Source organism: Phyllostomus hastatus, unplaced genomic scaffold, assembly GCF_019186645.2.
Source record: "Phyllostomus hastatus isolate PE091 unplaced genomic scaffold, TTU_PhHast_1.1 phas_contig_210, whole genome shotgun sequence".
In the NCBI taxonomy this organism is placed as follows: domain Eukaryota; kingdom Metazoa; phylum Chordata; class Mammalia; order Chiroptera; family Phyllostomidae; genus Phyllostomus; species Phyllostomus hastatus.
In genome coordinates, this window is record NW_025333737.1 from 29,916,543 (window position 1) to 29,937,286 (window position 20,744).

At 44.0% G+C, this 20,744-nt stretch overlaps 3 protein-coding genes across 3 annotated transcripts; all 3 read right to left on the reverse strand.

Annotated features, from left to right (window-relative positions):
* Nucleotides 1-4,562: 4,562 nt before the first annotated feature.
* Nucleotides 4,563-4,970, reverse strand: LOC123817442 (keratin-associated protein 9-3-like). Its single transcript, XM_045837134.1, has one exon. It carries the CDS (start codon nt 4,968-4,970, stop codon nt 4,563-4,565), a length of 408 nt encoding a protein of 135 aa, XP_045693090.1.
* A 2,332-nt stretch (nt 4,971-7,302) lies between these two features.
* On the reverse strand, nt 7,303-7,752 carry LOC123817441 (keratin-associated protein 9-3-like). Its single transcript, XM_045837133.1, has one exon. It carries the CDS (start codon nt 7,750-7,752, stop codon nt 7,303-7,305), a length of 450 nt encoding a protein of 149 aa, XP_045693089.1.
* Nucleotides 7,753-17,084: 9,332 nt separating this feature from the next.
* Nucleotides 17,085-17,534, reverse strand: LOC123817584 (keratin-associated protein 9-3-like). Its single transcript, XM_045837334.1, has one exon. The coding sequence runs from the start codon at nt 17,532-17,534 to the stop codon at nt 17,085-17,087; it is 450 nt and encodes a 149-aa protein (XP_045693290.1).
* Between the last annotated feature and the right edge of the window lie 3,210 nt (nt 17,535-20,744).

A 20,744-nucleotide genomic window follows, 5' to 3' on the forward strand; every position in this document is an offset into this window, starting at 1 on the left:
CCAAGCTAAGTAAGATATAATGTGTGCTCACTAAAATGAGGCTGGTAGGGAGAGTAGATGTTCAATGAAATTTGAACAATCATGATGGAAAGCATGTTTCTTAAGCCAGAGTGAGGGTTTGGAGGATAAGTCAGTAATTAACAACACAGCGGCTGCTGTCTGGTCTCCCTGGCACAGCCCCGCCTCACACGGAAGGTTTTGTTTTTTTTTTTAATAGAAACAGTGGAACTTTCTTAACTGCAAAGCTAAATGGGCGGACTCTGCGGGGGTTGGGGGGACTCACCCCCTCCCTACAGGGAGGCTGCAGTCCAACCCCCACCCCCAGGCTTCCCCGGGAGGAAAAAAGAGAAGAAAAACAAGGAAGAAAAGATACATAGTTTCTATAATCCCTCGTTCTAATTGGTTACAGGGCTGTAGTTAATATTTATGACTCTCTTCTCCCTCTCCCTATTTCATCATCTTCCTTACCCTCAGTCAGGACCTCAGCTGTTTGGGCTTTTTTCCCCGGTGGGGGTGATTTAATCTTTTCTGAAAGGCCCGAATCCACAGTGGTACTGTCTTTTTCAGGTTATTGGTAAATGGGTTCAAGTGCCATCATCCTGCAAAGCAAAAGGTCACTGGTTCAATTCCTGGTCAGGGCACATGCCTGGATTGCAGGTTCAGTTCCCAGTCAGGGTGCCTGCAAGTAACAACTGATCGATGTTTCTCTCCCTCTCATTTCTCCCTCCCTTCCCCCCAGTCTAAAAACGAATAAATAAAATGTAGCCCTGGCTGGCATAGCTCAGTGGATTGAGTGCGGGCTGCGAACCAAAACATCTCAGGTTTGATTCCCAGTCAGGGCACATGCCTGGGTTGCAGGCCACGGCCCCCAGCAACCGCACATTGATGTTTCTCTCTCTCTCTCTCTCTCCCCCTCTTTACTTTAACTATCACCTGGCCACCATAAGGCACCACTTTCCTTAGTGGACTGGAGTAACATTTTGGGTCTCTAGGAATTAGTGTCAATCTAGTGTCTAACGATCCCTGTGGTAGGCAGAATTTTCACTCCTTGAACTCCGAGCCCTGGTTCCACGCCCATGAATACGTTGCAGAACAAAAGGGACTTTGCAGATGTAATTAAGGTTAGAAATTCGTTGCCTTTGAAATATGGAGAGTATCCTGGATTATCCAGGTGGGCTAAGAGACAATAACCTTACAACTGGCACAGAGAGGAACTTATTCTGGAAACCACAGTTTCCACAAAAGCCATCTTTAAATATGCTGAATTTCCCCGCCCTTCTCTTTACAGCTAGTTCCTTAATTTCATTTTCTATGAGTTTTGGCATCAGATAGAATTGGGTTCAGTCTTCCTTTTTTAAAGCTTTATTTACACTAATTTTCCTCCTCTGCAAGGCAGGATAACAATTTCTATGCCGTGGGACTGATGTTAGCGTTAAGTGAAGCAAAGTTCACGGGAAGTCTCTCTAGCGTGTGGCCCTGCGTATGGAACTCAGCGAGGTCCCCTGCCTTCTTCCCCCTCCTGCGTGTCTTCCCCATCATTCTGCCTCCTTTTCTGCCTCTTGTCCCTAGTCTTTTCCACTGTGGCTTTTTTTCTGTCCCCCCCCCCATTTTGTATTTTTCTCTTCTTCTTGTTCTTTTCTCCATCCTTTATTACCTAAACCCACTGCTCCATATTTTCTCCTATCCTTTTTTGCTATCCATCTACTCATATTACGGTCAATGAACTTCAGTAAAAACGCTCCCCACTTTTGCTTTAGGATTTGTCATTGGGAACTGATGCCCTTTTCCATCAGTAAAGCGCTTATGCACCTGAAACCCTCGTAGCTGTCGTACGCAGGAAGTTGCATTTTGCAGAGTGCAGCTGTCAGGGATGTTTGAGATTTCCAGTTCTGGAAAAGCCGACAGATACCGCCTCGATCAAGGACTTACTGTTCTCACAGGTAGACAGTCGCCAGTGTTGGTTTACAGACTCGAGTGGGTCGGGATCAGTGTCCCTTCCATTCCCTGGGGTTTCGTAGCTCCAGGAGCCACATCTGTGGGTAAAGCAGGAGGGAGAGTCGGGGTGAGGAGGAAGTGGGAGCGCCAGCAGTGCGCGCCTCGTCTCAGTAAAGGAAACTTTCTCAGAGCCTCGCGGCCAGCTTCTGTTTGGATTTCTTAGGCCAGGCCTGTGTCTTTCTATTTCTGTAATGTATGTTTTGAATTCATAATCTTGCAGATAGTGTTGTACTGCAGGCGCCTGCAGGGCAGAGTAGACAGGGCACTTCGGCAGCTTTTCCTCTCTCTACAGTTTTGCCCTTTGCAGAGTATCGTGTAGTTGGAACCACATAGTACACAGCCTCTTCACATTGGCTTCTTACCTGTAGCAAGAGGCATTTAAGATCCTTCCATGTCCTAAGCCCAGGCTGGTGTAGCTCAGTGGATTGAGCGCGGGCTGCGAACCAAAACATCACAGGTTCAATTCCCAGTCAGGGCACATGCCTGGGTTGTAGGCCACGGCCCCCAGCAACCGCACATTGATGTTTCTCTCTCTCTCTCTCTCTCTCTCTCTCTCTCTTTCTTCCTCTCTTCCTTCTCTAGAAATAAATAAATAAAATCTTAAAAAAAAAAGATCCTTCCATGTCCTTTTGTGGTTTGATAAATCATTTCTCTTTATCACAGAATAGAGTTCTATTGAATAGATGCACCAAAGTTCATTTATTCATTCACCTCTTGGGGGACTTTTTGGTTGCTGCCAATTTTTGGCAATTACGAACAACGCTGCTAGAAATATCCATGTGCAGGTGTCTGCGTGCACATGAGTTCCCAGCTCCCTCGAGCGAACGCCGGGGAGCGCACCTGCCGCGTTGTGCGTTGTACGGTGCGCCTGCGCTTAGCTCTGAAGAGACAGCTGAACCCTCCTCCAAAGCGGCTGCACCGTTTTGCTTTCCTACCAGCGATGACTGAGAGTTTCTGTTGCTCCGCCCCATTTTGCTGCCATTTGGTGTCGTCATTGCATTGGATTTCAGCCATTATAATAGGTGTGTAGGTTGGGCTCTTTTTCACTCACTCTTTTTTTTTTTCCATTAAGAATGACCTTCAAGGCCCACTTCAAAGGCTCCCTCCCTTGTGAAGTCTTCCCTGATGCTGCCCCCAGCAGGGCCCTTGCTGGTCCCAAAGTGATCTCTCCTTCTTTCTGAAATCCTGTTTGAGACCCTTCTGTCTTCTTTGCAGTTTACCTACCTAAGATACTACTTCCCGCCGTAAACTCCATCCAATGCCTCTCCACCGTTTCTGAGAGTCCCTGGGCCATTCCTGTCTTGCCCCCCTCCTGGCTCTGTCTGGCTCTTGGCTGTCCTCCCCGTCCCCCGAGTCAACCCAGACATGACACTCAGCTCCTTCTCTGGTTTTCGCGGGAAAGTTGACCATCCCAGAGGCCGTGTGTGGCAATTTGACGTGGAAGGGTCACAGAGTGACACTCGTGACATACTGACTAGATCTCTCCTCCTTCTTTCTCCTCACTCCCTTTCTGAAGGAAGAAATATTTCTCTCTTTCTCTCTCTCATGTGTAATTGGTTAACATCTTTCTCTTAAGCTTTCGGAGTTGCCAGTACGCACATCTCACGTGGACAGACCTATTGCAAGCTGAGCCATAGGGGGGTTTTGGTCACAAAAGCGTTTGTCCCTAAGGTAGGGGAGACTTTTTCTACCATCGTCACATGGTGGGCGTCTGTTGTCACACATGTTCCTTTTCTTTCTGGATAATAAGGTCTTCAAAGATGAGAATTGATTCTTGATCTTTCTTATTTCCTGAGTCCCTTCCTGAGACGTGGTGGTCAATAAATTTTATTGAACGAATACACTGTATGTGGCTTCAGTCTCTTTTTAAAAAGAAGCAAGTGTATTTCTTACAAGCGGACATTTTTGAACTATAAGCAATTCACTCATTTCATGTTCAAGTGGAAACACTGACCGTGATTTCTTTGCCTCGTAAATAACATTTATTAAGAAATGACAGGAGACACTGCAACACAGATATAATTGAAATAGCCCACAGGAAAGGTCATTATGATCCCCGCCCCCCAAAAAGGGATGGAATCAGATGCTGAAATATGGAAGAGACTAGTCGACTTCGTAGAAGCTGCATGTTGGGTGAAGAGCTTCCATTCTCTCCGGAGACATCTGAGGAATGTCACTTGGCTACAACCTGGCGCCTCTAATGTTGGAAATTCTTTTAGGTAAACAGAAGCTCAGAAGAGATCACAGAACGGGAAAATTAGACTTGTGGACAGTTCTCAAGGATATAATCCACAATGTGGCAGTAATTCCCAGCCCTGCAGGGAAGTCAGGAATAGCAGATCCAAAGCGATTTGATGATCATCAGGTGAGTTCATAGCACTCCTGTGTCCGCTGTGGAGTCAAGGTATTCATCGTAGAATGGAATCAAAGCGAATGCATTGACTTGGTAGCTCCCATAACAGAAACCCAGATAGAAGCTTAAGAACTTGCTAGTGGTCCAGGGGGTGTTGAGAAGACAAATTGTTCAGATACTGTGTTCCAGTCCATTGAAAATCAGCAACCTGGCTTTAGCAGATGGGCTGGCAGCAGGCGGGCTCACAGCAGTAGCAGCAGCAGGCAGGGCGGCAGCAGGACTGTCCACAGTAGGACGGGCGGCAGCAGGAGGCCTGGGCATGGTGCAGCTGGCAGCAGGTTGGGGGGGTGCAGCTCACCACACAGCAGGGGGGCAGGCAGGTATCCTCCACGCGGCAGTCAGGGCGGCACCACCTGGTGCGGCAGCTCACAGCTCCACAGCCACAACTCTGGCCACAGCCAGTGCCACAGCCGGTCCCACACCCGGTCCCACAGCAGGTTGGCTGGCAGCAGCAGGGCTGGCAGCAGCAGGGCTGGCAGCAGCTGGGCTGGCAGCAGCTGTGCCCACAGGTCCCGCCGGAGCAGCTGGGGAATCCACAGAAGCTGGTGGTGCAGCAGGCCATGGTGTCGGGGCTTGAGTTTCTGGTAGGAGTTTTGGTGGTGACTTCTATGTCAGGCCTTTTATATCTCCTGACCAGCTGCTATTTATACAATTCTTAACATACCTTCCTTGTTTTGGTTTAAATTTGTTCCTCAGTGGGCCTCTGATTGGCTGACACTGAAATACTTACGACACATGATGAGTAGCAGTTCAGAAATTACTTTGTTTTATAGTTTCATTTGGACTCCTCACATTGGTCCTCTCGTCCGCAGAGCAGGCTTGTGGTTTTCCACGTTCAGACAGTCCCCCTGTTTTAGTCCACGCCAACACACTTGCTCTAGAGAGGTATTTATTCCACAGGACGCTGTGTCAGGCCTCTAAGGCTGAGGATAAGTGTGCTCTTTCTTTTTCACTATTATTTTTTCTCCTAGATATACAGAGTAAATTCCCTTGAATTTAGGACATCAGGACACCCACGGAATTGAAAGGGTACTTCCCATCATGCACTATGTAGTGTCCGACTCACTCACTCCAACACCACATCAAACTACCGTTGGAGTTCCTTTTGTTTCAGCCAATTTGAAATGTGGGAATATTATTTGGGTTTCAGGCCAAAGATCTTTTTTTGCGAACCAAATGACATATATACATAAAAATACCTAACAAGGCAGGGAGCTTCTGGTAGGGCCTCACTGTTGACTGAATGCGATTCTGTGTGGGTGGAGTAAGAGGCGTGAATCATGGATGCCGGAATCCCTTACCCATGATTACAAAGAACTTTCCTGCTTCGGACCTCTTCAAAGGAGGCCTTGTTTTTCTCAGAAGAGACAAGGAAATGCTGCAAATGTTTTCTACAGCACATTTAGTAACTGCACCAAGGCTCAGAAAAAAACATCTGGAGTTCAGGCGTTCTGAGGAATACACTGCCATTCACTCTATTCTTCTCTGACATGTATTGTCTTGTGTGCGATGTTTCACGGCTACTAATGAAATGATAGGGGTAAGTTCTGGAAGCTTGTAAATAACCTGGAAAACACTTGTCTTAATTTGTTGATATTTTGTCATGTCTTTTGTATATTGCCCACAAATAATCTAAGAAATGAAAATTAATTCATAAAAGGTATTTTTTGGTCTACATTTGTGCTAACTTATAAAGAGAACATTTTTCCGATTGGAAGTGCAAAGTACATAGTTGTTCCATATTTTTTTTTCTCCTTTAAGGTTTTTTTTTAAAGATTTTATTTATTTATTTTTAGAGAGGGAAGGCAGGGAGATAGAGAGAGAGAGAGAAACATCAATGTGCAGTTGCTGGGGGTTATGGCCTGCAACCCAGGCATGTACCTGGCTGGGAATTGAACCTGAAACACTTTGAATCCCAGCCTGTGCTCAATCCACTGAGCTATGCCAGCCAGGGCTGTTCCGTATTTCTAATGCACGTGTCTGACGAATGGTGATGCTGGAAATCACGGGGCATCTACATGCTGTTTATTCTGCTTTCCTCTAGGCCACTGAGACACCACATACACACTTCCGGCAGAGGAGGTGGGTGCTGGGAGTTGAAGCTTAGAGATCAATTGGGGGATCGGTGGGAAGAATATAATAAACTAAGGCATAGGGATTGAAACCTAAGTGCTGTTGGAAAATAGATAGCGTCTGATAGGATCTGGTAGATATTTTAAAATCTATTTAGTCGGTAATACGTGTTGTTTTAGATATCGGGCATGCATGAAGGAGAACTTCTAGTATGTTACAGGGAAGGAGGTTACATCTAGGTGGAGCCCCATAGCTTTGATCGACCAGGAAATTTTAGCAAAAAGTGACCTTATTGGTTCATACCTAATTGTCATAGACTAGAGCATGTAAGTGTTTGAAAAACTACAAACATTATTTAATGCCTGGAACATTTTATTAACTGATGGATGGAAGCATCATGCAACTGGTATTTAGTCTTTCTGGTTTAGACTTTTATGCTTATGCCACAGGATTATCAAAATAAAAATCCACTCTTCTTGAATTTCAGCTAGAGGTAGACAAGCTTCTAGACAGAAGAAAGAAAATAACTCAGTTTGCTTAGCACATTCAAACATTTTATTTGAAATTAACAGGGGATATTTGGGGAGGAAGCAGATAGGGATGGAGAGATGGGGAATGGAACAGAGATGTCCCTGATCCGACACTCCGATACATGTTTTCAGGGGCTAATTCAGCACATTCAAGAGGGTCCTAAGACTTGTGATTTCTGAGTGACTTAGATACATCATGATACTTAGCATCCAAGTAAAAGACATTTTCTCAGAAATCAAGAGTTTTCTTATGCTTCTCCATTCATTCCTAAGTAATCAGCAACCTTCTTTTCAACAGGTGGGCTGGCAGCAGGTGGGCTCACAGCAGTAGCAGCAGCAGGCGGGGCGGCAGCAGGACTGTCCACAGTAGGACGGGCGGCAGCAGGAGGCCTGGGCATGGTGCAGCTGGCAGCAGGTTGGGGGGGTGCAGCTCACCACGCAGCAGGGGGGCAGGCAGGTGTCCTCTACGCGGCAGTCAGGGCGGCACCACCTGGTGCGGCAGCTCACAGCTCCACAGCCACAACCCTGGCCACAGCCAGTGCCACAGCCGGTCCCACACCCGGTCCCACACCCTGTCCCACAGCAGGATGGCTGGCAGCAGCTGGGCTGGCAGCAGCTGGTCTGGCAGCAGGTTGGCTGGCAGCAGCTGGGCTGGCAGCAGCAGGGCTGGCAGCAGCTGGGTCCACAGGTCCCACAGGAGCAGCTGGGGAATCCACAGAAGCTGGTGGTGCAGCAGGCCATGATGTCCGGGCTTGGGCTGAGAGTTGTGTTGTTAAGTTCCTGAGTTTTGGCTGCACCTTCTACAGCTGGCCTTTTATATAGTCCCAAGAGACACCAATTTTCCTTATACTTAGCATTTTCCTTTGTCATTATTTGCGAAGTCAGTCACTGATTGGCTAATACCCGAGTTGTTTAGAAAGTTATAAATAGCATTTCATGGCCCGCTTTGGTCATCCTCAATTAAGTCTCATTATATTTCTTTGCCCTGTGGGTCAAGGGAAGGCTCATGATGGAAGCCAATCACGGCAGCTCCCCTCTATGCTCGTCACGTGACAGACGAGACTTGGGCCCCTCGCTGCCCTGGCTGGCTCTGTCAGAACTGTCCTTAGATAACCTTCAGGCAGAGTTTATCTAAACCGAACATTTCCTCCGTCGGTGGTCACTCAAATAAGGGTCATGATTTCATAAACCAGTTGTCTGGACTTGGAGTAACTAACGTGAGTGTCATCAAAACGTGAGCGCTCACCTGAAGCGTCAGTGGGGAGAAGGAGCATGCGCTTCTGTGATCAGAGTGCGCGAGTTACAGCATGCTCACAGTCCTCAAGGGTGTTTCTGTCTTTAATCACCAACGAACCAATTCCCAACTGAGACCCTTAATGACTGATTTTCTCCTGTGGGTTGCTTTCTGACTCTACTAAATTAAAATATATATATGCTAGTAATGAATGCACATTTTAACAAGTCAAACAGTCTGAAGATATACATAGAAGACTTAATATTTTCCCCTCCTTTCCCCCAAACACACACATCCCTTCCAAAACTAGTATTCCAGAAGGTAATCAGTGTTAAGAAGGGTTTGCAGGAACAACTATGAAGGACACATGGACAATAACAAGGGGGGGTGGAAACGGGGGGGGAGGTGGGGAGGGCTGGGGTGGTGGGGAAGGCTGGGGAGAAAAGGCAGAAAACTGTACTAGAACAACAATAAAAATGAAAAACAAAAATGAAGTTTGCTACCTATTGTTCAATACCTTTCTTCCTGTTTTTGCAAACATGAGCCGGCATATATATGCATATAGCTTCTAATGCAGTAAAATTGGGGTCTCCTACATATATTTATTTTTAAACAATTTAATTGTAGTAAAATACATATAATGAAGCTTACCATCATAACCATTTTTAAGTGTACAACTCACTAATGTTAAGTAAATTCACATTGTCAATTCTTTTTATCTTGCAAAACAGAAACTCTATGTCCATTAAATAACTTTCCCATTCTCCCCTCCCTGCCCCAAACCCTTGGCAACCACCATTCTAATTTGCATCTTGATGAATTTGATCACTCTTGGTACCTCATACAAGTAGAATCATACAGTATTTGTGGGGGGTTTTTATGTGACTGGCTTATTTCACTTAGCATAATATTCTCCAGACTCATCCCTGTTGTAGAATATGTCCGAATTTCCTACCTTTTTAAGGCTTAATAATATTCCATGGTGTGTGTACACTACCATCTGTTTATCCATCCACCCATCAGTGGACAGTTGGGTTGCTTCCACCTTTCGGCTATGTGATTAATGCTGCTCTTGCTTTGCAAACTGGCCCCCATACACGAAAGGCAAGGAGAGACCAAAGAAAGAGGCAGACCACTCCATATTGGTAGGTGGTAGGTTTAAAAAGCATGAGAACTTACTTATAAGGCTTGTCTTGGGTGACAGCAAGACAAACAGATGACTTCAACCGCCTGCCAAATCTTAAAAGTCTAGATGGAGGCTTTACCTGGATTTAGTCCCATATACCATCCAAGCAGTCTCGGCAACTCATAGTTCTCTCAAGGCTGTGTCCTTGAGAGCAGCTCCCGTTGTGGGAAGGGTAGGCGGAGAGCACATTTCAAATGCAGGGGAGGGAGGGAGGATCCTCGGAATGCCTGGGTCCAGCTCTCGAGGCAACCAGTGGTCATGTGTGGCGGACTCCGGCCAGCAGAGTCCGCCTGTTGTGGCTGAGAGAGAAAATAAATGCACAGGCAACAGCAATCCTGTGGAGGAAAAGGGGACGGCACAGCTACTCTCTCAAGGGGAGAGTGTCTATGAGTGTCTCGGCCACTCTCTCAAAAGGAGAGCACCCGACCCTTGCCTAGACAGGCTTTTATTGTTTTTCTTGGGGCTTGCATCAGAGAAAGATTTATCATATATTGCATAGAACATTGTTGTCTACATTTTAGGCACAATCAAGGAAATGAAAATAACATGCAGAGGGGAATGGCAGCGAGCTGATTAGCTCTGTCCTTGGGTGGATTCACACAGGCTTTGGGAATTAGCTTGAAGATAGATGATACACATTTGCTGTTTTAGACCAGGGTGATGGAGTTTTAGCAAGAGCAAGCCATAACAACACAGTATGTGTTTTCTAGGCCTGATTCCCATGGGAAAACTCAGTTTGAAGGTCTGGCTCCTGCCCACCACCTCGCTTCTGCAGGTTTTCCACGCAGAGCTGAGTCACGTTTGCCGGACTGAAACGAACCGGTCCCCTACAGTCATGTTCTCTCTTTTTTAAAAAAACATTTATTTATTTATTTATTTTTAGAGAGGGAAGGGAGGGAGAAAGAGAGAGAGAGAGAAACATCAATGTGCGGTTGCTGGGGGCTGTGGCCTGCAACCCAGGCATGTGCCCTGACTGGGAATCGAACCTGCGATGCTTTGGTTGTCAGCCCGCGCTCAATCCACTGAGCTATGCCAGCCAGGGCTCAGTCATGTTCTCTTGATTACCTCCTCCAACAGCTACCACAAACATGGGTGTGCAAATCTCTCTTCAACACTGTGCTTTCAATTCTTTCGGGGTATATACCTAGAAATGGAATTGCTACTTTATATGGTAATTCTATTTTTAATTTTTTGAGTAATGGCTTTTTCATAAAGACTGCACTATTTCACATTCCCACCAACAGTGCACACGAGTTCCAATTTCTCCACATTCTTGCCAGCACTTGTTGGGTTTTCTGAGAGCAGCCGTGGGTGTGTGGTGGTGTGTCATTATGGTTTGGATTTGAATTTTCCCAATTATTAGTGATATTGAGCATCTTTTCATGTGCTTGTTGGTCATTTGTATATCTTCTTGGAGAAATGTCCATTCATGTCATTTGCCCAACTTTTGTTTTGTTGTTCTTGTCGATTTAAGAGTTCTCTTTATATTTTGGATATTGACCCCTTATCAGATATGTGATTTACAGATATTTTTTCCCATTTTATAGGTTCCTTTCCATTTGGTTAATTGTGTCCTTGGATGCACAAAAGTTTTAATTTTGATGTAGTTCAATTTATTTTTTACTTTGTTGCCTATGCTTTTGGTGTAATATTCAGTAAATCACTGCCAATTCTACCGTCGTGAAGCTTTTCCCCTATGTTCTCTTCTGTGAGTTTTAGGTCTTATATTTAGGTCTTTGATCCATTTTGATTTAATTTTATATGTCTAAGATAGGGTCGACTTTTTTTTTTTGCGTGTGCATATCCATTTTTTTTTCCAGTACCATTTGTTGAAAAGTCTGTCCTTTCCCCTTGAATGGTCTAGACACCCTGTTGAAAATCATTTGACCATATATGTGAGGGTTTATCTCTGGGCTCTCTGTTCTATTCTATTTGTCTACATGTTTGCCTTTATGTCAGTACCGTACTATTTTGATTACTATAGCTCTGTAACATAGTTGAAATCAGGAAGTGTGATGCCTCCAGCTTTGTTTTTCCTTCTGAAGATTGCTTTAGCTATTTGGGATCCTTTGTGGCTCCATACAAATTTTAGGCTTATTTTTTTTCTATTTCTGTGAAAAACACCATTGGAATTTAGACAGGAATTGTATTAAATCTTTAGATTGCTTTAGGTAGTATGGATATTTTAACAATATTCATTCTCTTAATCTATGGTCATGGAATGCCTTTTCATTTATTTCTGTTTTCTTTAATTTATTTAATCAATGTCTTATAGTTTTCAGTGTATAAATTCTTCACTTCCTTGGTTAAATTTATTCCTAAGCATTTTATTCCTTTGATGCCATAGTAAATGACATTATTTTCTTCATTTTTCTTTCTGATAGATTGTTGACAATGTGTAGAAATGCAACTGATTTTGTAAATTGATTTTGTATCCTGAAACTTTACTGAATACGTTGATTAGTTCTTACATTTTTTTGGTGGGGGAGGTGATGTTTTCCAGGTTTTCTATTTATAATATTATACTATCTGCAGATAGAGACAATTTTACTTCATTCTTTCTGATTTAGAGGCCTTTTATTTCTTTTTCTTGCCTACTTGCTCTAGATAGGACTTCCAATACTATGAAAAATAGCATAGGGGAGAGTGGGCATCCTTCTTCTGTTCCTGATCGTAGAGAAAAAGCTTTTAGCCTTTCATTGTTGAATGTGATGTTAGTGTGGGGTTTCCATTTATGGCGTTTATTATGCTGAGGTAGTTTCCTTCTAACCCTAGTTTTTTAAATTTTTTAATCATGAAAGGCTGTTGAATGGCATCAGGTGTCTTCTCTGTATCTCTTGAGAGACGCATGTGTCCGCCCCCCTCCTTCATTCTGCTATGTGATGTACACATTGATTGATTGATTTCCTTATGTTGAAAATCTTACTTGGTCATGGTGTATATCCTTTTAATGTGCTTTTGAATTCTGTTAGTGTTTTGTCAAAGAACATCACATCAGTATTAATTAGGAATACTGGTCTGTAGTTTTCTTTTCTTGTGTGGTCTACCTGACTTTGGTATCAGGGTAATGCTGGCATCATAGGATGAGTTTGGAAGTGGTCCCCCCGCCTTTCATTTTTTAGAAGAGTTTAAGGAGGATTGATCTTAGTTTTTCTTTTAGTTTTTGGTAGAATTCACCAATGAAGCCTCTGATACTGGCATTTTCTCTCTCGGAGGTTTATTATGGATTCCATCTCCTTATGAGTTATAGATCTGTTCAGACTCCTATTTCTTTATGATTCAGTTTTCATAGGAATTATCCATTTCATCTAGGTTATTCAATTTGTTGGCTTATTCTGTACATATTATTACTTATTCTTTTAAATGGCTAGGCAATATTCCAGAGTATGATCATACCACATTTTATTCAGTAATCCTCTACTGAGAAGTCTTCAATTGTTTTTAGTTTGTGCTTTTGAATTTTAAAAAATCAAAGAATTTTAAACTGAAGGTGACTTTGTTTATTTTTATTTAAGTTACTGGAGTGACATTGGTTAATATCATCATGTAGGCTTCAAGTGTCTATTTCTATGGTAAACAGGCCCAGAGTTAAGTGACTAGAGGTGGTCACATGATATAGGGGACTGAGCTCTTCAATTAAGAATTAAGTTAATTGCAGTAAATAGGCTTCTCAAACTGGTTCTACCATTAAGTGGCTGAACCTCAGAAAAGTCACTTACTCCCTCTGAACACTGGTTTATTCATCCGTAAAATGAGATGATCTCTCAGACACCTCCAGGGATAAAGTTGTGTAATTGCTCTACCAGCTCTGCCCATTCCCTAAGGGCATGATCTGCCCATGTCTGGTTCACCATAGTTTCCTACAAGGTACCTTCTGCACCATCTTGAATGTAGATGCTCAGTCTGTGCTTGTTGAATTCAAGAGGGAATGAATGATCAGTAGTGTATGGTAATGTTAAACAGTCAAATTTCACCAAAGTCTCCTGTCTGTTTTTTGTTTTTCTCAGTAGCAGCTGTTAGGTAGTGATACCTGAAAGTGGTCAGTAGTTAGAATCAAAGGGGCAAGGGGTCAAATGTGTCTTCATTTCCGTTCTGTTGTTCAAGGGGTATTTTCTGGATTAGATAGCTTTCTTGGTGCTATGTCAGAGAAATTGATTCTTTGCTTACATGTTAACCTTTATTCATGCTCTCTAATTACTTGATTTTTATTAAACTTTGAGCGAATAAAGCACTGTAATTTTAACCAAAGTAATACTCTTTTTTAATTTTATCTTTATTGTTGACACTATGACAGATGTCCCCATTCCCCCCTGCCTTCCCCTTTGCTCACCTTATTCCAGCCCCTGTCCCCCTTCCCTCTGGCCGTCACCACACTGTTGTCTGTGTCCATGGGTTGTGCATATGTGATCTTTGGCTAATCCCTTCTCCTTTTTTCATCCAACCCCCACTCCACCCTGCCCTCTGACAGCTGTCAGTCTGTTCCATGCATCTATGCTTCTGTTTCTCTTTTGTTGGTCAGTTTATTTTGTTCCTTATTCTACAAATAAGTGAGATCATATAGTATTTGTTTTTCTCTGGCTGACTTATTTCACTTAGCATAATAATCTCCAGTCCATCCATGCTGTTGCAAAAGGTAAGATTTCCTCCTTTTATATGGCCACGTTGTATTCCATTGTGTAAATGTACCACGGCTTTTATTTATCCACTCATCTACTGATGGGCGCTGGGGCCGTTTCCAGATCTGGGCTGTTGTAAATAACGCTGCAGTGAATATAGGGGTGCATGTATTCTTTCAAATTGGTGTTCCACCAAGAGTGCACGGGTACTCCCTTTTCTCTACATTCACACCACCACTTGTTGTTTGTTGATTTGTTTATGATGGCCATTCTGGCAGGTGTGAGATGATATCTCATTGTCGTTTTAATTTGCACCTCTCTGATGATTAGTGATGTTGAACATTTTTTTAAATATGTCAGTGGGCCATCTGTATGTCCTTTTCCAAAAGTGTCCATTCAGGTCCCTTGCCCTTTTTTAAATTGGATTGTTTGTCTTTCTGGTGTTGAATTGTATAAGTTATTTATGTACTTTGGAAATTACCCCCAAATCAGATGTATAATTGGCAAATATGCTCTGTCATGCATTGGCTACCTTTTCATTTTGTTGATGGTTTCTTTTGTTGTGCAGAAGCTTTTTAGTTTGATGTAGTTCCATTTGTTTATTTTTTATTTGTTTCCCTTGCCCTAGGAGATATGTCAGCAAAAATATTGCTATGAGAGATCTCTTAGATTTTATTGCCTATGTTTTGTTCTAGGATGGTCATGGTTTTGCAGCTTACATTTAAGTCTTTTATATATTCTTAATAAAAAAAGAATACCTTCTGTTTCTCCAGTTCTAATCCCAAGGAACAATGAATTAATCCTGATCCTTTCCCCCCAGATTACCCAACTTTATGAAGTATTCTGTAATGCTTATATTTAAATGTGTATAAATTCATTGCATAAGTGTATTACATATAAATGCATGTATATGTATAATAAACATGTGTATTTCTATATACATTTTAAGCCAAAGTACATATGTTGATCCTAAAAATAGAGCAAAATCTTTGTTATTCTCACTTTCAGTTTAGAAACTAGGGGGAAAGATTTGGGATTAAAAATCTCCATCTTGGGCCCTGGCTGGCGTAGCTCAGTGGACTGAACGTGGGTTGTGAACCAAAGTGTCGCAGGTTCAATTCCCAGTCAGGGCACATGCCTGGGTTGCAGGCCATGACCCCCAGCAACCGCACATTGATGTTTCTCTCTCTCTCTATCTCCCTCCCTTCCCTCTCTAAAAATAAATAAATAAAATCTTTAAAAAAAATCTCCATCTAGTTAAAAACATATTTCCTCCAAGAGGCTTTCCCAACTTCTCGCTCTCTTGCTTTCCTTGGCCAGACTATTGCTGGTGGAAGCCAGGCTCTTCCACGGGACCGTGAGGAAAGCTTCCCAAGGACTCACGCACAGGAGACTGTGGTGTGGCAAAACGGTTTATTCATGTGGAAGGCTGCCCCTGCGCTTCCAACGTCGCATTGCTGTTCTCCCTGCCATGGAAAATCAGGGCCAGAAATAGAGTCAATGTTCATAGACCCTGGGCCATATTCAAGCTTATTTTTTTGGAGCCCACGCAGTCTACGGTGGGCCCCGGTAGCTGCTAGACCTACATGGTTGTGTGCCCCCTTGGAAGAGAGATCGCACAAGTGCGTGTGGCGAGTGCAGTACCGGGTGGTGGGGTGGGAGGGAGAGGTTCTTTGTATCCCTGGGATTATATTAGTTTTAGTTTGGGAAAGGCCAGATGCTTTTTCAAAATGACCAATGAAATTTCCCAAATTTTCATGGGATTTTGATAGGTCCACCTTCTTTTTTCTTTTTTAAGATTTTATTTATTTATTTTTAGAGAGGAAAGGGAGGGAGAAAGAGAGAGAGAGAGAGAGAGGGAGAGAAACATCAATGTGCGGTTGCTGGGGGCCGTGGCCTGCAACCCAGGCATGTGCCCTGACTGGGAATTGAACCTGTGATGCTTTGGTTCGCAGCCCGCGCTCAGTCCACTGAGCTATGCCAGCCAGGGCTGATAGGTCTACCTTCTAGTTAGACTGACAGGCCTCCATAGTGAAACACCTCCCCCTGGGCCCCCACAACAGTCTGGTACTGGAGGCAGAAAGCAGGAAGTGTTAATCCCCTTGTCGGAGAAATGTTATAATTCCGTGGATTGTGAAACAAGCAGATTCATGCTCCCCACTTTATTAAGCACATTGTCCAATTTCTTCTCCCCTCTTACTAATAATTAGCTAACTACCTATGATAACAAGACCACATGTACATGGAAAAGTGTGATACATTAGCATATGTTACCATTGTTTGAGGGTTGCCCAAAAGGGCATTCCTCTAACGACCATGAAAAAATAATCCATTCTGGTGCTGGATCCAGAGGTCCTGACTTCTGTAGCTCTCTGGTCGTGACAGCACTGTGTGAGGTCAGGATACGACCGTATCCTGTGCCATTTCTGAGGCCCTAGAACTGCACTTGCTGCGTCTTTTTATGGGGAATCACTCCTATTGGACCTGATCGAATTTCCTAACGTTGTACAAGAAGAGCAGTGTAGTACATATAGTAAGACCAGATTAAAATCTTTTGTATGACTTTCTATGAAATCTACACCACAAGCACACCCAATGAAGAAAAAAAGATGTGTTTGCTGCACCAAACAAATATAATTTATTAGGCCTTGGTGTAGTGCTCTCCTCTCAGGGGAAGTACAGGCTGCAGGATGGCGGCGTGCAGGAGGTGAGTGTGTCTGAGAAGTGTGGATGGTCCTTCCACATCCTCGGCGGCACGGTATCCTGGAGCGTGGGATCAAACAGTTGCTGAAGGTCAATCCCAGCACAAATTGGTTTTCCTGTTTCTTGAGTCCAACTTGTGTTTTGCAGCCTCTGTGGGGAGATGAAGCTTTGTGAGGAAGAGAGGCCTGTGAGTCTCATATCTGGTAACCTCCACAAAAAAGCCAAATAAAAGTTCGAGAACTTGTTAGCGGCCCAGGAGTGGCTGAACGTGTAATCAGTTCATGGATTGAGTTGGAAGATGAAACTTCAGGTTGAAAATCAGCAACTTGGCTTTTTAGCAGGTGGGCTCACAACAGGTGAGCTGGCAGCCGGTGGGCTCACAGCAGTAGCAGCAGCAGGCGGGGCGGCAGCAGGACTGTCCACAGTAGGACGGGCGGCAGCAGGAGGCCTGGGCATGGTGCAGCTGGCAGCAGGTTGGGGGGGTGCAGCTGGTCACGCAGCAGGGGGGCAGGCAGGTGTCCTCCACGCGGCAGTCAGGGCGGCACCACCTGGTGCGGCAGCTCACAGCTCCACAGCCACTACCCTGGCCACAGCCGGTGCCACAGCCAGTGCCACAGCCGGTCCCACAGCCGGTCCCACAGCAGGCTGGCTGGCAGCAGCTGGTCTGGCAGCAGGTTGGCTGGCAGCAGCTGGGCTGGCAGCAGCTGGTCTGGCAGCAGCCGGAGCCACAGGTCCCGCCGGAGCAGCTAGGGAATCCACAGAAGCTGGTGTTGCAGCAGGCCATGGTGTCGGGGCTGGGCTGAGAGTGGGGTTGCTTGGAGAAATTTTTTAGTTTTGGCGATAACTTCCACGTTTGGCCTTTTATAAGCCTTGGCCAGCTATTATTTACGTCATTCCCACCGTCTCTTCCTTGTTTGTGTTTGGACAAGTTGTTTCTGAAGAATAATTGCCCTGTTTCCGAGTTATTTGTTCACCCTTCTGAAAGCCTTTTAAAAGTTGATTTTATTTGGTGTTCCATTAGGATCCTTTACCACCGCCAAGTAGTCATTAGCGCTCTATGACTACATAACCCCTAATTTCCCGTATTTGTTACAATTTGCTCATTGCCCGAAGAATAATTGACGATGCCTCATCTTTAAGGAGTGTCAATATTACTCAGCGTTGACCCTAAGCTCTGGGGTCTCACATGACAGTTTAATTCGCGTCCATGTGGCCTCCGGTGCTGACAGCCACCCCTTCTCCCCCTTTCTTGTCTTCACTTCGCCGGAGCAGCGCCGGGATTCAGCCGGCCAGACAGGGATGCTTTCTTTCCCTGGGAGCTGGGAAATGCGGATGAATCGTTACTGGAAGCAGTTTGTTTGAAGCACTTATTTTGTGTCCAAACAGTAGTGAGGACTTTGCTTGTGTCGATTCGTTTGGTTTTCACGGCGGTCCTGTGGGGTCGGTGTCATCGCCCTTCCGTCTTCCCCGTGAGGAAACTGAGCCCCCAACCGATTTAAATCTTCCGCCCAAGCTCACTTTAACAAGTGGTGGACCCGGAATTTGAACCCTTGCCATCTGACTTCAGACTCAATTCTTTTTTTTTTTTAAGATTTTATTTATTTATTTTTAGAGAGGGAAGGGAGGAAGAAAGAGAGAGAGAGAGAGAAACATCAATGTGCGGTTGCTGGGGCCCATGGCCTGCAACCCAGGCATGTGCCCTGACTGGGAATCGAACCTGCGATGCTTTGGTTTGCAGCCCGCGCTCATTCCACTGAGCTACGCCAGCCAGGCCAGACTCAATTCTTTAAACCACTGCAGTCCGTCCCCTCCTTTCCACGTAGGCAGGTGTTCTGGGAAAATCAGGGGGTGAGCACAAGACGTGGAAATCTGCCCCTCTCCTCATAGACCGCTGGGGAGTGCAGGGAAGAAAGACAGTGTGCAGGGTGAGTAATATTGCTGTTTATTAGAGATTTCTCTGGAGACTTTATTTTTTTAATGTGTAATAAATATTCTTTAAGAAAAACATGATTGCTGAAAGAGTTCATCTTACTTGACTTGTGACTTCATCCAGTCTTTGATTTTAAGATAATTTAACATTAAGATTTAAATGTTCTTTTCTTAAAATTGAGACACCACTGACATGTAACATTTATTAGTTTCAGGTGTATAACATAATGATTTGATATGTGTGTGAGTGTGTGTGTGTGTGTATTTGTGAGATGATCACCACAGCAAGTTCATTAAGATCCATCACCACATGCAGTTACATTTTTTCTTGTGATGAGAATAAACGTTCTTCACTGAATAAAAGTCACACTCTTCATACATTAAAACTAGAGTATGTGGCACACCGTCTTGGGTTAGATGGGTGGTGTGCCATTTACTGTAGGTGTCAGAGACTAGTGAGCTGGGAAATGTAAATGTTCAGAATGAGGCAGCTGACAGGGTGAAGGTGAAGGTTTTGTCTGGGTGCCATGTAAGGGGGCCTGGCCTCCGTGGAGTATGGACAGTATCCAAGGGAAATGGAAGTTAAAATGCCACCTGCAGGGTTTGAACCGGAGCACCAAAGGTTAGTGCTGCTTCTCCAGAAACGAAAGCTTTGAGTTCAGATCACAGCTCTTTCCAAGTGAGCATTAAGATACTTTCAAGTCCCGCATTAAATGTGATTTAAAAGGTATGGTCCTTTGTGATTTTTTTTCTTCTCCTTTTGCAAATCTGGATCACTGGTTAATTAGCTAATTTTCCACCTAGGTGGTTGGAAATGCGTGGATTTGTCGTTACAACAATCTCAGGAGCTATCTATTTCATTTCTAAATTCAACAGAATCCTTGATATTAAGATGATTTATGTTTCCTTGCACAAAGTTGAGATGTTGGGGAGTTGAAATGCAGGTCGATGGGGACACTGAAGATGCTAGCATTGTGTATCGTATTCCCATTTCTGTGCTTTTTTACCGGTATTTTCAGCATTTTCCTCAGTGCAAATTTTAACTCAGTTTTCATGTGTCTGGTCTTTAGTTGCCCTTGGAGAATGATTAAGAATAAGATATTTTAGTAGTCTCTCCAGAGAACCAGAATCAACAGGATAAAAAACAACAACAACAACAGGATATAAGAATACAGGGTGGGCAAAAGTACATTTGAAACTGTGAATGAGCTGCTTTTGAGTCCATGAAGCTATTGCAAGAATCATAACCTGTGTGTCTTTTTCCATATGAGTAACCATAAACCTACTTTTGCCCACCCCTGCATGTATTTCAGTGTAAGTATAAATAAATGCATTTGCTTATTAGGAGGGATTGGCTCATGAGATTACAGAGGCCGAGAAGTCCCACCAGACACCAATCCAATCGCGGGCAGAAGAAGGTGGATGTCTCAGCTCGAACAGGAACGCAAATTCTCCCCTCTTTTGCCTTTTTTGGGTTATTCAGGCCCCCACTGGATTGACTGATGCCTGGCTGCATCGGCGAGGGTGGTCCGTCTTTTTTACTCAGTCTACAGATCAAACGCTAATCTCCTCTACAATAAAGACGGCCTCACAGGCACAGCCAGCAACAGTGTTTTAGCTGCTCTCTGCTTATCCCTCAGCCCAGTCAACATGGTACAAAACAGTAAACCATCATATCATGTATAATACTTACAATTTGACAATTCCACCCCTCTGCCGCAGAATGGAGACTAATCTGAACGGTCCTCTACCTCCCCTAAATAAATAAAGAAAATAATAAATGTCTTACTGTCCTACCACTTAAATCCATTTCTTCCTGATTGGTCACACAAAGAGAGTGAGAAGTTGAATCCTTCGTGATCTCCCCCTGTATAGATTCTCTCTCCTTTTTAAATGCTGGATATTCCTATTGGTGGTCTCCTTTGCAGAAAAAAAAATGACCAGGACCTTTACATTTAAAGCTTTTTAAAATTTCTGTGCCCACTCTTTTTGGTTTTAATTATTTCATTTAAGTTATGGTGCCCAGGCCATTTCAGTACCGTAAGGACAGAGGATGTGTTTTTCT

Coding starts and splice junctions, on each gene's coding strand:
- LOC123817584 (XM_045837334.1), bottom strand. CDS start 17,534: ATGGCCTGCTGCAACACCAGCTTCTGTGGATTCCCTAGCTGCTCCGGC.
- LOC123817442 (XM_045837134.1), bottom strand. CDS start 4,970: ATGGCCTGCTGCACCACCAGCTTCTGTGGATTCCCCAGCTGCTCCGGC.
- LOC123817441 (XM_045837133.1), bottom strand. CDS start 7,752: ATGGCCTGCTGCACCACCAGCTTCTGTGGATTCCCCAGCTGCTCCTGT.